This window comes from Lampris incognitus, chromosome 15, assembly GCF_029633865.1.
Source record: "Lampris incognitus isolate fLamInc1 chromosome 15, fLamInc1.hap2, whole genome shotgun sequence".
Taxonomy (NCBI): domain Eukaryota; kingdom Metazoa; phylum Chordata; class Actinopteri; order Lampriformes; family Lampridae; genus Lampris; species Lampris incognitus.
The window spans coordinates 27,032,776-27,048,717 of NC_079225.1; the positions used below are offsets into that span (position 1 = coordinate 27,032,776).

A 15,942-nucleotide genomic window follows, 5' to 3' on the forward strand; every position below is an offset into this window, starting at 1 on the left:
ACAAGTTGAGATGTGGATCCCATGTCGACCAGCTCCTAAGCAAGATGCCTGCGTCATTCTGGGACGGATTTATCGAATACTGTCTGAGGCATTATTGCCTCAGTCAAAGCTAGTTTGAGTACAGTTTTTTAATAGACTGCCCTTCATAGCCACGTTCCAGACGTATCTCAATGCATGCCCTTGCATACCTCAGGAACCCCTTGCTGTCTATGCTGCTGGACTGACAACCTTGGTAACTGAAGCTTTTCCTGACTATGATCAACAAGCCAAAAGCTCTGGAGTTTTTAGGCGTTTTGTTACTGGATTAGACCCATCACTCCAGCTCAAAATCCATGAGCATGGTGCGCTCACCCTGGAGGCTGCTCTTAAAGTTGCAACACAGTGTGAAAGAGGTCAGTTGGCCCTTAGTATAGTCTCTCCTTCTTCTGTTATGCCAGTGACTGTTGATCACCACACCTCACCCAATCCTGCTTCAATACTTATTGCTGAATTAACGGCTGCTATTGCTGAACTTCGAGCTGATTTTAAGGCCTTACGCCACTCTCAAGCAAAGACTGCGGATGACGACCGACTGGATCAACTCTCACAGCAGTTCTTCAGCCTTCGTCGGGAGGTGTCTGGGATTCTGCATCCATAACATCATTCCTGCGCAGCTGACTACACCACCCGTCATGCCACCCACCACCCACCAGGTGATGCCCACCTCCAGTGCGGCTCATCAGACTGTTGTGCCTCATCTCACCGATCCCGGCGACATCCTTCATCATATGATGACCACTCTCCTCCTAGATGTCATACTTCTCCTGGGTGATGGCAAACCCACTCTGTCCCTCACCAGCCTCCCGGCTATGATGGCTCTTTCTACTCCCGTCACCGCCGCCACTCCCCCACCTACTGCAAGGGTGAGTCTACCCATGGCCACCATCCTCTCACTGCCCACTACACATCCCCCAAGGCCTAGCACATTAATTCCCCTGGCCGCTGTCCTTCTCAGGAGCGCCAGTCTCACCCTATAGAGCGCTCCTCCCATTCTAGTCATGCTACATACTCTCATGGCCCTCTCTCACCCTCCCCCATTCCTCACTACAGACAACCCACATACTCAGACTCTCGCTCCCCTCCACATCCCCATGGCCATTCCCCCCAAAATTACTACAGGTCTCCTACCCGTCATGTTCACTTGTTTTTGTTTTTACCCGGCTGCTGGGTTGTTTTTGTTTTTGTTTTTACCCAGCCGCTGGGTTGTTTTTACCCAGCTGCTGTGTTATTTTTGTCTTTACCCAGCTGCTGGGTTGTTTTTACCCAGCCACTGGGTTGTTTTACCCAGCCGCTGGGTTGTTTTGTTTTTGTTTGTTTTTTTTTAGCATGGAATGCACAACTTTCCCTTAATTTTTATGAATGCTAATTGGAAGTTTTCACAAAGGGGATAGACTAAGTAACATTGCAGGGTTTAGCTGTCAGTTCATTAGTTCAAACATGGAGGTAGCATATCAGTATCAGCAATATCAGGTTAACTTGATCAGTCTATTGCCTTATTTTGTCCCCCAACCCCCTTAAAAGGTTGATTCGTTGGTATCAATGACAGATGACTTTGTATTCATTAAATTAATGATGAGCACAATGATGAAGGTGTTTGTGTTTGCAGGACACATGGTATGCCAAGGGACGAAACCACCGGCCAGCCACTACGTTCCTCGAAGAGAGGCTGAGAAATATAAGGAAGAGGCTGAGGTCCATGCAAGTCTCTCAAAGAGTGGAGGACTCTTTGGAATATCATACAAATCCATTAGTGGATGGTCATGTATAGCAATTAGTTCACATTTTTTAAAATTTAAGTGTAGTCCAGATCCTTTCGAAAACTCATCTATCTTCTTGATTACGAGAGGGATCTGTTCTGACCTCTTGAGGAAGATGGTAGTATCATCTGCCAGCTGAGTTATAACCAGATGATTGCCTAGCACACTTAAAGGCTCAATGTCTGGACTGTTTTTAAAAATAACCAACAATTCTGCAACTAAAATAAATAATAAAGGGGAGCAAGAACTACCCTGTTGAAGCCCTCGTTTAACCTCAAATCTTTTAGATGTTTCTTTAAGGAGAACAACTGAACTATTAATGTCATTATCATATTAATTACCTTTATAAATTTTGAACCAAAGCCAAAATATTCTAAAGACTTTATTATAAATGGATGTTCAACTAAATCAAAGGCTTTGTAAAAATCTAAAAGCATTATGAAACCATTTTCTTCAATCAAATAATTATAATCTAGTAAATCAAGAACAAGCCTAACGTTATCATGTATAGACCTATCTTTAGGAAACCCCGTCTGAGTTTCATTTATCTGTCCTACACCTGCTTTCATCCGACTGGCAATAATATGCATAAATAATTTGTAATCCACATTCAATAAAGTTATTGGTCTCAGGTTATCAAGAAATATTTTGTCCTTAACAGGTTTAGGTAACAAAGTGATAATACCTTGCTTCATGGTCGACATTAAATTATTGTTTTCAATACATTCTTCTGGGGCATTAAATAACAGTTCTTTTATATCTTCCCAGAAAAATGTATAAAAGTTTGAGGTCCAGGTTGTTATGGCCGCACCAGAGGGCCAGCTGATCAATCTCCCGTCTATATGCAGACTTGCCACCATCCTGGATAAAGCCAATGATGGTTGTGTCGTCCACAAACTTCAGGAGTTTAACAGACGGGCCACCTGAGGTGCAGTCATTTGTGTAGAGGGAGAAGAGTAGAGGAGAGAGCACACATCCCTGGGGGGCACCAGTGCAGATTGTCTGGGTGCTGGATGTGATTTTCCCCAGCCTCACCAGCTGGGAGTCTGTCAGGAAGTTTTTAATCCACTGGCAGATGGGGGCTGGTACATCAAGCTGTGTGAGTTTAGAGTGGAAGATATCTGGGACGATGGTGTTGAATCCTGAGCTGAAGTCCACAAACAGGACCCTTACGTATGTCCCTGGGGAGTCGAGGTGTTGGAAGATGTAGTGCAATCCCATGTTGACTGCATCATACCTGTTTGCTCAGTAGGCAGACTGCAGGGGGTTGAGCAGGGGGCCTGTGATTTCCTTCAGGTGGGCCAACACCATTCTCTTGAAGGATTTCATGACCGCAGACATTAAGGCAATGGGCCTGTAGTCATTTAGTCCTGTGATATGGGGTTTCTTGGGGACCGGGATGATAATGGAGCTCTTGAAGCAGGAGGGGACTTCACACAGCTCCAGTAATCTGTTGAAGATCAGTGTGAAAATGGGGGCCAGCTAGTCAGCACAGACTTTAAGAGAGGAGTGTGACACGCCATCCAGGCCCAGTGCCTTCCTGTTCTTCTGTCTCTGGAAGAGCTGGCCCACGTCCTCAACACAGATCCTGAGTGTCGGTGGGGGTTCAGTGGGGAGGGGAGAGTGGCCTACAGGGAGTGCAGTTGGTTGTGTATTGTGGCTGGAGAGGGTGAAGGGTGTGAAAGTTTATTTTTCAAACCTGCAGTAAAACCCATTTAGGTCATCCGCCAGTTGATGATTCCCTGCAGTGTGTGTGTGTGTGTGTGTGTGTGTGTGGGGGGGGGGGGGGGGTGGTCCCCTGTAGTTGGTAATGTCTTTCAAACCTCTCCAGACTGATGATGGGTCGTTGGCAGAAAACCTGTTTTTCATCTTTTCAGAGTAGCACCTTTTTGCCACTCTGATCTCCTTTGATAGTTTATTTCTGGCTTTGTTATACTGGATCCTATCTTGATACCTGTGGGCTTCCTGTCTGGCCTGTCGAAGTTGCCTGAGTTTGGTTGAAAACCAGGGCTTATTAGAAGGTTTTGGTGGGCACACACACATGTCCTCACAAAAGCTGATGTAAGATGTCACAGTGTCAGTAAGTTCGTCCAGGTCTGTAGATGCAGCCTCAAAAACACTCCAGTCGGTGCAGTCGAGGCAGGCCTGGAGCTCCAGTTTTGACTCACTGGTCCATTTCCTCACAGTTTTAACCACAGGCTTTGCAGATTTTAGTTTCTGCCTGTAGGTTGGGATAAGATGAATCAGACAGTGATCCTCAGAGGCTCAGGGCTGCATGGGGGACAGAGCGATAGGCATCCTTTAATATTGTGTGGCAATAATCCGAAGTGTTTTTGTCCTTGGTGGGACATTTAAAATGTCTGTATTTTGGAAGTTCGTGACTGAGGTTTGCTCCGTTAAAATCCCCAAGGATAATGAGTACATGTACTTTTTACCTGTGCTCTTTGACATGTTAAGCACATTGCAATACATTTTAATGCATGGAGTTTTGACATTATTATTATTGTTGTTGTTGTTGTTGTTATGCCGCACCGTGTCTGCCTGTGGTTGAAAGGACAACGTCTACTCCAGCCTGCCGTCGGCCAGGTGCAAAGCGCAGTAGCAGGTCGGTCAGGTCGCTTCCGCCTGGGGAAACGGAAACCTGTTTCTCTACAAGTCGGTCGTCGGTATGCTGGCTCCTGCCGCTGCCACGATGTGACGTGACGGACATGCTGTAGCTGCAGCGGCAAGGCACTAGACTCGTTCAGAAAGAAAGAAAGAAAGAAGAAAGAAAAAAAGACATTCAGGCTCCCAGATGTAGAGAAAAGACCGGAGCTCCTCTCTAGAGGTGTAGGTATGAACGGTGCCGTGTGGAGACGTAGAGATGTGGAGGATAGTTGTTATGCTGCACCTCGCGGTTGTAAGCAGTAAAGGTAAGTTACACTGAGCTACTTTTCGTCGCTACTAACTATGTCATTACCGCGACTCATTTCTAACTACAAATGGGCCTACTTTTAGTTTTTTTCTCAACGTATTTCTTCCTAAATCTTAACAGTTAACAGTTTTGGGTGTGCTGATGAGTTTTTTGGTGAGTGCCATACGTGTGTGCGCGCGCGCCCGCGTGCGTACACACCTTTTTACAACAACTTTATTCGACGCACTTAGGACCTCTGATGACTAGTAGTTCTCCTGATTTCCTGCGTTAAATGCACTTATTGTAAGTCGCTTTGGATATAAGCGTCGGCTAAATGACTGTAATGTAATGTAATGACTTATTCTCATTCTCAGGTAGTAATCCTGAAGCAGGACACAGACTCACGGTTTGTTGTTCACCAGACCTGGTCAGGTGCTGGCAAAGGATGCTCATAAAATCTCCACTTGGCATGGATTTAGCCGGATTTATTTGTATTTCACTGTAGCAGATAAGCCCCGGGGTGAAGAATAAGTGAATTTTAAGGTTGTTTAAGTGTGCTTGGCAAAATAAAATAAAATAAACAAATAAATAAATTGGAAAAAAATATAGGTTTAATTGTTGCAACTGGTACTATAAGTAAAACAGGGAGCTATGCAAAGTATTGAATAATCATGATTGTTCTAATATTAAACTATTCTTTAGACTGCATGCAGTAAAATTACAATGAGACTTTTCTCTCTGGAGACTGCTGGGTCTAATGTTTCTCTAGTCAGTCGTGTATGCGCAGTGTACCCTTGTGTCTCCTTGATAAGAATAGCGGTAGACTAATGTGAGGAGCACTAGCAACGAATGGACCTGGATCCAGGTTGAAATAGGTCCCGCTGCTCAAGTTTCTTATGTGTCATTTTCCATTACGTTGTGTTATATACGCAGAATTCACATTTAACTCATAATCTTCTTGTAGTATTCGAGCAGCTAATGCATAGTTAATTCATAGACAAAAGTTTTATTATCTGGGAACACACAAGAACAGCCAAACATGTGATTAGGGAACCTGGGCCATAATATTGAAGAAAAACAACAATGGTTTAAAGGTGACACATCTGTGTGATATGAAAGGCAGTTTTGTGGGACCGTGTGGTTAGCAGACAGACAAGTTCGTTAAGAATACTGTAACAGCGGCCCTTCTTTGTTTGTCTATGTCTCTCTGTGTCAGTTCAGTACAGTTCAAAGCTGTTTTATTAGCATAAACTAAAATGGGTCTCATTCATTCATCAATCATTCGTACATAGCAATTTGTTCTTACACACCCATGGATTTTTTTTAAGCTTTCAATATTGTCTGTCTGGCTGTCAGAAGCAAAGCCTGATGGTTATTTGTAATGCTACACGATTAATCTAATACGATTGATCTAATAGCAATCGTGATGTCAGCCTGTGCAATTATATAACTGCAAAAGGCTGCGATTTAATTGAATAATAAAATGTGCGTGTGTGAACGTCTGTTTGTGTGCAGTCTGCATATCTACGCCTGTAATTAAGAGACGACCAATCAGTCTCTGTTGAGGCAGTGCAGCGTGTCCAGTCTACGGTCACATGACGATCTGCTGTGCTGTGTGCAGACCAGAAAGAAGGAAAAATGGATACAGATGACAACAGGCAGGTTAACGCCGATGAACTGGTGGCAAAAAAAAAGCTACCTGTTATATGGCGATATTTTGGATTCAAGCTCAATGATATTGAGCAGAGAGTGGTACTGTATAAAACATGCAAAATGAAAGTCGCTACATGTCGTGGCAACACAACAAATTCTTATTATTTGCATATTTCCAAATTTGTTTATTGTATCGCGATTGTCCACAATAAACACAATATGAATTTTTCACCAAATCATGCAGCATAGTTATTTGTAATTCCTTCCCCCTAACATCTATTGTCTACCTCTTGCAACGAGCCATTCCACAGGCTTGCAAAGACATCAATGTCAGCCAACTGGTGTCTAAATTCAGGGGTTATCCAGGTTCTATACTGGTCTCTGAGACAAACCTCAGCGCTAAAAAATTCCATGGGTGTTTAAGAACAAATTTGTACGTATGAAAGATTGATGAATGAGGCCCAATGTTTTTTTTTAATATTGTCATAGCATAATTTAACAATACAACCATAGATATAAATATAGCTGCAAGCAGCCATGAGGGAGCCAAACAGTCCAGCAGGGAACTCTGCCCTCACACAACCTCAGGAAGGCAACCTTAGTCCATATGCCAAGTTTGGTGTCAATGCATCAAAGCATTGTTGAGATATGCCTTTGGCAGCTTTGCCGGTGAATTGATTGTAGGTGACAGACGAACAGTTTCAAAAATCAAAAACCCATCGGACAACTTTTGGAAGTTTGGTCTGAAGATCATCTGTGCCAAGTTTGATAAAGATTGAGCTAACTTTGTGGCGGTGAAATTGTTTTCAAATTATTATATAGATAGAAAAAAAATCTCCTTCTCACTCTTTTTTTTTTTGGGTGGTGTGTGTCTTCCTCAAGCTCGGGTCCTCTACCAGAGGCCTGGGAGTTTGAGGGTTCTGCGCAGTATCTTCTTAGCTGTTCCTAAGACTGTACTCTTATGGACAGAGACCTCAGATGTTGTTCCTGGCATCTGCTGGAGCCACTCTTCCAGTTTGGGGGTAACAGCTGCCAGTGTTCCTATTACCACCGGGACTACTGTGGATTTAATCTTCCACATCTGATCTAGTTTTTCCTTCAGCCATTGGTATTTCTCTAGCTTCACATGCTCTTTCTTCCTAAAGTTGCCATCATTTGGGATTGTTACATTGATCACTACTTACTACTTACTGTCTTCTGTTCCTTGTCGACCACCACAATGGCTGGTTGGTAAGCCAGCACCTGTTTGACAGTCTGGAACTTGAAGTCTCACAGGATCTCAACTCTGCCATTCTCAACCACTTTTGGCAATGTCTCCTATTTGGACTTGGGGACTTCCAGTCTGTATTCAGTACAGATATTTCTGTACACTATCTCAGCCACTTGGTTATGCCTTTCAGTGTACGCTTTCCCAGCTAGCATTTTACACCTTGCTACTAAGTGCCAGACTGTGTCAGGGGCATCTTTGCACAGCCTACATTTTGAGTCTTGTCTGGTATGGTAGACCCCTGCCTCAACCGATCAGGTGCTGAGTGCCTGTTCTTGTGCTGCTATGATCAAAGCCTCTGTTCTATCCTTCAGTCCAGCCTTTTCTAGCCACTGGTAGGATGTCTTGATATCAGCCATGTCTTCTATCTGTTGATGGTACATCCCATGGAGGGGCTTAGTCATCCATGATACCTTCTTCTTCCTCCCCACTCTCTGTTTTCTGCTGCCTGAGGTACTCACTCAGCAGTTCATTCTGGGGGGCCCTCTTTCTGATGTACTCATGGATGTTCCTTGTTTCATCTTGGATAGTGGCTCTGACTCTCACTACCCCTCGGCACTCATCTTTTCGCTTATCGTACAGTCTCAGGCTGCTGGGCTTCAGGTGGAATCCTGTGTGCATTGTGAGGAGTTTCTGTGCCCTGATATCTGTGGCCTTTATCTCCTCCTTTGGCCAGCTTATTATTCCAGCTGGGTTTCTGATGACTGGTAGGGCATATGTGTTGATGGCTTGGATCTTATTCTTCCCATTGAGCTGGCTCCTCAGGACCTGCCTTACTCTCTGGAGGTATTTGGCTGTAGCTGACCTCCCTGCCGCCTCCTCGTGGTTTCCATTTGCGTGTGGAATACACAGGTACTTGTAACTGTCCTCTATGTCTGTTATCCTGCCATCTGGTAATTCAACCCCTTCAGTCCTTACCACCTTTCCTCTTTTTGCCACCATTCAACTGCACTTGACCAGTCTGAATGACATCCCGATGTCATTGCTGTAGATCATGGTGAGGTGGATAAGCAAGTCAATGTCTCGCTCATTCCTGGCATACAGCTTGATTGTCATCCATGTATTGGAGTTGGCTGATGGTAACTCCACTTCTGAACCTGTATTCATATCCACTCTTTGTGATGATCTGACTGAGCAGGTTCAGGCCTATGTAGAACAGCAAAGGGATAGTGCATCACCTTGGTATATGCCACATTTGATGGTAACTGTGTGATTATCTTTGAATTGGCCTCTAATGTTGTTTTCCACTGCTGCATTGAGTTCTTGACGAAGGGTATTAGTGTCCTGTTGGCATTTGTATAGTGCCAAGCACTCCAGTATCTGTGTGAGGCATTAAACTGTAGGCTTTCTTGTAGTCAATACAGACTGTGTTCATGTTGGTCCATCTGGTCTTAGAGTCTTGGGTGACTGCTCCAGTAGCTGATGCTTTGACCCTCTGGTGTTGTTCCCAATTCCTTTCTGAGTTTCGCTCATGTATTAACTCATGTGCCCATTCTGCTTAGCTGCTGTGATGCCTGACAGGATCTTCCATGTTGAGGAGAGGCAGGTTATTGGCCGGTAGTTTGAAGGTGTTGTACTCTTGTGGGGTCCTTCATGATCAGTATTGTTCTCCCCTGTGTTAGCCATTCAGGGTGAGACCCTGATGTTAGCAGCTGGTTCATCTGTGTCACTAGGCTTTCATGGATTGCCATTAGCTTCTTCAGCATGTAGGTGTGAATTGTGTCAGAACCTGGTGGAGTCCAGCTCTTCATACTTGAGACTCGTTGGATGTTGGCCACTGTAATGATAACCCCTTCTTGTTCTGGGATATTAGTATGGTCTGTTATGGTCTGCTCTTAGGTCCACCAGCCACTGGGCATCGGTGTTGTGTGATGCCTCCTTTTCCGATATATCCTTCCAGTATCACTCAGTCACTGCTTTGGGTGGGTCAGATGTTGTTCTCTTGTTACTCTGCAGATGGGAGTACACTTTGGATGCTTCTTTGAGGAACAGGCCATTTACTCTTTTGGCTTCTGCTTCTCTATTATATCTCTTCAGCCTGGAAGCCAGTGCTGTGAGCCTTTGTTTGGCAGTTTCCAGGGCCTCACTTATGGACATCTTGTTGTACTTCTTCAACCAGGGCCTGTCTTTCATCACACCTTTGTGCACCTCTGTTAATTGGCTAACATTTCTCCATGCTGCTTTGATCTTGGCTTCCAGTCTTCTCTTCCATGGAGGGTACTATTGGTGACCTATGTTCTTAATCCTGTACCAAAGCATCTCCAGGATTACGGTTGCAGAAAAAGATGAGAAAGAATAATAATAAGGAAAGGTAGAAACATTTAGGGTGCCTACACAGCTTCACAGTTTGGCCCCCAGTAATATCATAGGAATAGTGATCACAGTCGTAATAGTAATTCATAGAATTCTTTCTCAGTTCAGAATAGAAATACATATTTATATGGAGTGTGTGGGTTTGTTTGTTTGTGTCAGTGTGTGTGTGTATGTATGTGTGTTTGATAGGTTTGCAGAACAATCAGACTTCGGACAAGCACATTTCATGCACATTACACACAGTTACAATATACCTTATATTATTGTAATCAGGAAGCACAGTTTTTACTGTCTCTCTTTCAGTTTCTCTGTCTCACTGTCTGTTTTTCTCCACTCTGCTGTTTGCCTTTGTGTCTGTCTCTCCAGTCTCTTGTTCACCTTCCAGCCCTGGCAAAGTGTTTTTCTCTTCCATGAATCTGAGGAATGTGCTGCATTGGTATCCCGAGAATGACACGCAACAAAACGTACACTTTACAGTGCAGTATGCCATGTAAGTAAAGATCGATAGACAGACAGATAGACAGACAGATAGATAGATAGATAGATAGATAGATAGATAGATAGATAGATAGATAGATAGATAGATAGATAGATAGATAGATAGATAGATAGATAGATAGATAGATAGATAGATAGATAGATAGATAGATAGATGGATGGATGGATAGGTAGATAGATAGGGCTACTTTTACTCTTATTTGATTTATGCCTTGCTTAAAGGATGCTCACCAGCTCCTAAAGGCATGTTGCAGTGTTGTATCTTCGCTCATCTATGCAGGATTTCAAACAAGTGTCCTTCCTCTCTTATGTGGGTCTATGCTTTCTTCCCTAGCTATGGAGACAGGTTTGAAGGCAGCGGAGAAAGACAGGTGTACTGGAGAGTGGTGCAGCAGTGTAAAGATATAGAGTGGACCTGGTGTGATCTGACCAATGAAACACAGGATCTGGAGCAGGGCTACTATGCCAGGGTTCGAGCGGTGGTGAAGAAAAGATCCTCCAAATGGATGGTGACAGAGAGGAGATTCGACCCAAAGTCTGACAGTAAGTTGGAGCTATATTCTGCTAGAAACAGGATTTCGATATCCTTTACATAAAAACCTACAGACAAGCTGGAGAAGATTGAACGAATTTTATAAAATGCTTTCTGAATAACAATGTCTAGGTATAGGTGCTGATGCTTTTAGGTTGACGCCAAACGACTTTTCTTGCACTTAACATTGTTTTAGAAAAGTGTTATATAAATAAAGTTATTATTCTTATTATTATTACTATTATTATTATTATTATTATTAACATGCACAGTATAGAAACGATATTTTTGCATCACCAATATTGTTTCTCACAGCGAGTTTTGGCCCCCCATTGGTTTCCTTTGTGATGGAGGGGAACAGTGCCATCTTCACTCTGAGGGGGCCAATGAGATATCAGCCTAATAACCACAACCCAGAAATTTCTATGGCAATACTCTACCCCCACATGTCCTACAATCTCTCTGTCCACAATACACGCCATAACCAGACGGTGGGTAGACTTTTTCCATGTTACGAAACAGATGGTTTCATTTATTTACTTTAAATCATGCACACTTAAATGATCAAGACGGACCACAGAACCAATTTTTCATCTAATCTGTTATCTCTGGGTGAGTGAACACAAATGTGTGTGTGTCTTTGTGTATGTGTGTTTAGCAGTACATCACTTTTGCATCCAGTCAGTATAAATATGGTCTCATGGAATATGACACGGAGTACTGCTTCTCTGCCAAGACCAGATTCCTCTCCATGCCTGTTCGGTGTCAACCATCTGCCTGGGACTGCATCACCACACCTCCGGGTATGTATGGCTGCATGCATGCATGGTGTGTGTGTGTGTGTGTGTGTGCGTGTGTGTGTGTGTGTGTGTGTGTGTGTGTGTGTGTGTGTGTGTGTGTGTGCGTGTGCGTGTGTGTGGGTGTAAACTTTCAGGAATTTTCGGGGAAGGTTTTGCCATTCGACAAATAGATAGGAATGTGACAGAGCAGGAAGCAAAACAGAGAGTGAGAAACAGAGTTTATGTGCATGAGCTGTGAGGCATATTTAACATGTGTCTATCAGTTTTTTGTATCTGTGGACTTTGTGATCAACTGTGGGCCATATGTCTACAGTAACTGCAAGTACATGTAATTTTTGCTTTAATTTTCATGGGTTTTTTTCTGTGCTTCTTGCACCGATGTGAACATAAATGTTGGTGTGAGTTTTTTTTTTAAACTCATGTATGTAATATGTTCCTCTACTGTGTTGTGTCCTTTCCTACATCTGTATTCAGATCCCGTAATTGGTGAGATGCAGAAGATGGTGGTGGGCATTGTCATCCCATCACTGTGCTTGTGTATGCTGGGGGTGTCTGGCTATCTTCTGCATCGCTCAATGAGTGCAAAAGGACAAAAGTGGCCACTTATACTGGTAACTCACTCATGCCCTCATGACTTAATTTTACCGAAGGGATAAAGCAAACCAGTTAATAAAGGCTTATACATTACTCACAGAACTCACCCCTTAGCTTCCAGACTGGAGAGACCATATAGTTGATGTGCATTTGTCTCAAAACTTGAGGATTTAGTGTTTTTTTTCCCACCCCACTATCTTACAGGAGCTAAATCCACAAAAGTCCCCTCCTTTGACTTTTTGTCCAGAGAATCTCAATCTCATCCTCATCAGCGTTAACAATGATGATCTGCTGGTCACCAATACCGGCGAACCAGACACCACTTTCCAAAAGCCACAACCACCAATCCCTATTCTCCCTGATTTGCTGAGCTACGCCCCCCAGAGGACTTCGAGCTCCCCAGAGCCCGATGCAGCTGTGGGAAATGACTTTTCAGAGGTGGAGAGCATGGGCTATGGATTTGTTGGCATGGCCCACGACACAGAGGAGGAAGAGATAGACAGGAGATTTGGTGGAACACGAGATGAGAGGTGGGAGCAACAGCCAGAGGGGGTACATTTAGATGGATTCAGACACAGGAGAGAAGGAACGAGAGAGAGGATTGAGAGCGAAGAATGGAGAGAAGAGAGTCTTTGTTCTGCTGAAGGTTACAAACCTCAGGCCAACCCCTACCTCTCACAAACAAGTACACATGGAAAGACAAACACACTGAAAGAAATAAAGACAGATATGTGCAAGTTTGCACAGGCCCCAACATCATTATGGGTACCCACCTTCATAAAGGAGCAGTCTCAAACATGGAGAAACCCTCTTTTTGGTAAGACAGAGGTAGATGTCATGAGAGAGCAAGAGGGAAAGATGGAGAAAGAGGAGGATAGAGTATGTCCTGGTATATTTTTAAAGAAAGACCCCAATACAGGTGTGTTCTACATCCCATTACTACTACAAATACAGACAGAGAAGGGGCGAGAGGGAGAGAGCATGGAAGGGATGACAGAGATGGGAGGAATGTTGACAGGAGGTATGGATGGCGTGTTAGACCGGGGGCCAGGGGAGGGGACAGAAAGAGAGAGTACATCATTTTTCCCCTTACACCACACAGCACATTGAAGACATGCCCACCTCTGGCATAGACCAATATGATGACCTTCCTGACACCTATGTTTGGAGTGTAGCTACAAAACAGGAAGTGAAAGAGGACAATGAGGACAAGGAGGCAACCACCCGTGTGAACTTGGATCCTGAGTCCAGGAGACTACTGTTGCCAGAGATGGAGATGGGGAGAAGCAAGGAAGGGGATTCAGGCAAGTGGGTGGCGGAAAAGAGAGGATGGTCAGAGGAGAGCGGGACAGGGGAGAGGCAGAAGATGGTAAAAGAGGGGGGAGTTGATGTTTGGATGGGGGGAGAAGGGAAAGCTGGAGGGAGTGTAATGGAAGGAGACACGGGGGAGGACATGGGGGTGAGTTTGCAGGGCGTGTTTGTGAGACAGGCCTCAGAGGAGGAGAGAGAAACAGAGAGGGAGAGCGATGAGAATGGACTACTGACCCGCTGGAACCTCATGATCCCAATGGACCTGTAAGAGGCGTGCATTTAGACAGGGACCTCCTTTATTTAAGCAAAAGAGCATAGTCAAATGGCACGGTGGCCTAGTAGTTAGCACTGTTGCCTCACAGCAAGAAGGCCCTGGGTTCGAACCCTAGGCCATCCCTTTCTGTGTAGAGTTTCCATGTTCTCACTGTGTCTGTGTGGGTTTCCTCTGGATGCTCCGGTTTCCTCCCACCATCAAAAAGACATGCATGTGCGGGTGCCCTCGTGGCTCACCTGGTAGAGCACATACCACATAAGGCTGAGTCCTTACCGCAGCGGCCTGGGTTCGAATCGGCTGGGCCCTTTTCTGCATGTCATCACCTCTCTTTCCCCTGCCTCTCTCACTCTCTACCATCGCTATCAAATCAAGGCAGGAAATGCCAAAAAAAAACAAACCCAAAAGACATGCGTGTTAGGGTTAATACTCCTGTCTGTGCCCCTGAGCAAGGGAATGGAAAGAAGAACTGGAGTTGGTACTCGGGCGCTGCAGCTGCCCACTGCTCCTGTACAATTGCATGGGTTAAATGGGGACAACCAATTCGTTGTAAGAATACAATGACAAAATAAAGTGGCTTTCATTAACAACGCTGCTCTTTCACACTCTTCCACCCTGTTAAATTTTAACTGATGCCATCAGTAATGACTGATGACGGATGAGAAAACAAACATTAAAGAAAATAAAAATGGGGCATTGAAGGACAAAATATTGCCTAATACAGACTGACTGGTCACTGTAGGGTTAGCATATGTTCTTATCGAGAACTTTTATGAACTTTAGAGCAATCAGGATGTATTTTACCTCTTTTTTATAGTATTCTGTCCTTATGTACAATAAGCCTTGAATAAAATCAGCCTACACACTGTGAATAATTATCAAGAATCACGGGTGACTTTGAAGGAAATTTTCTCCACCCTTACTCTGAGCAAGAGAAGAAGCAAGAGAGAAGTTTTGTATTTAAGTGGCACATATATTCATAGCACTTTGATCTAGATGCCAAAGTGGTAAATGAAGCATGAAAATTATGTAAACCATTTATGGTGACTCCCGGTGGCCAGATTTTAACTCAGCCGAGCTCTTGCTGTATCAAGACGGCTCTGTATGGGGATTTATTGTGAAGGAATGGTGTTGCATCCCTCCAGCAGTGGGAAACCATGCATGTTAAAACTGGGCCTGACACTTGTGCTGACCCAGCGCCCCAATTAGTGACAAACATCTGCACAAGGATATCCTGCTATACGTTACTGTATGGATGTCTCACAACTGCACTTCCTGTTATTTATCTGATCATGTTTTCTAGCAATTGCAGGTGGGGCTGATTTGTGCTACAGCGACTTGTCATCTCCTGCTCTAGTCTCAGATTTCAGGTCGTAGGTAAAAAACTTTTTTATTTAGATACCTTAAGTAATAAGGTATCTATCAATAAGGTATCTATCAATAAGCCCCCACCCCCCACCCCCATCACCCCACCTGTAGGTGACAACTACAGATTTTCTTAATAAAGAGCAATTTTACAAACGGAGGTCTTTCTTTTGATGGACAATTAAGACAATTTGTCATTCTAACATTTTCAAGATGATTGTATTTCTTTTTTCCTTCATCGTAGAAATTTGAACGACCATCTATTTCCCATGGGTTGTGTCAGGAAGGGCATCTGGCGTAAAATCTTTGCCAAAGCAAATATGCAGATCATAAATAAGATTTCCATCTATTTCCCATGAAAAATAATAACTTCATTTTTTCATGTTTTGTTTTACTTTATTTTTTATGCATTGTTTTTTTTTATTGAGTTGTGTTTCTCAACCTTATGAAGGATATCAATAATCCTGTCTCTGCTTTCACTGTATTGTCATAGAGTAGGGCCTTGTTTATGTTTTTGTATCACTCCAAATAAACACTATGCCAAAGTACTTCCCTTTATCTGAGTATGTCATATCCAGAGAAAAATCCCCCTTACTTTCAATATGAAACTGCACACAAATAAGATAGTATATGAGGTCCTCAGGTTGTT

General features: G+C 43.7%; 1 protein-coding gene across 1 annotated transcript; it reads left to right on the plus strand.

Moving 5' to 3' along the window:
- The first annotated feature begins 4,479 nt into the window (after positions 1 to 4,479).
- il20ra (interleukin 20 receptor, alpha) lies at positions 4,480 to 13,456 on the plus strand. The gene is made up of 7 exons (XM_056294179.1): positions 4,480 to 4,708; positions 10,289 to 10,412; positions 10,755 to 10,963; positions 11,268 to 11,443; positions 11,611 to 11,755; positions 12,227 to 12,363; positions 12,551 to 13,456. The coding sequence occupies exons 1-7, from the start codon at positions 4,660 to 4,662 to the stop codon at positions 13,454 to 13,456; spliced, it is 1,746 nt and encodes a 581-aa protein (XP_056150154.1). The 5' UTR covers positions 4,480 to 4,659.
- The last annotated feature ends 2,486 nt before the right edge of the window (positions 13,457 to 15,942 follow it).

What these genes read in the sequence shown, in the direction of transcription:
- il20ra (XM_056294179.1), top strand. Translation starts at nt 4,660, where the DNA reads ATGTGGAGGATAGTTGTTATGCTGCACCTCGCGGTTGTAAGCAGTAAA. An exon ending in TTTACAGTGCAGTATGCCAT is followed by an intron (nt 10,413 to 10,754) that starts GTAAGTAAAGAT and finishes TTTCTTCCCTAG; the next exon opens with CTATGGAGACAGGTTTGAAG. An exon ending in ATACACGCCATAACCAGACG is followed by an intron (nt 11,444 to 11,610) that starts GTGGGTAGACTT and finishes ATGTGTGTTTAG; the next exon opens with CAGTACATCACTTTTGCATC.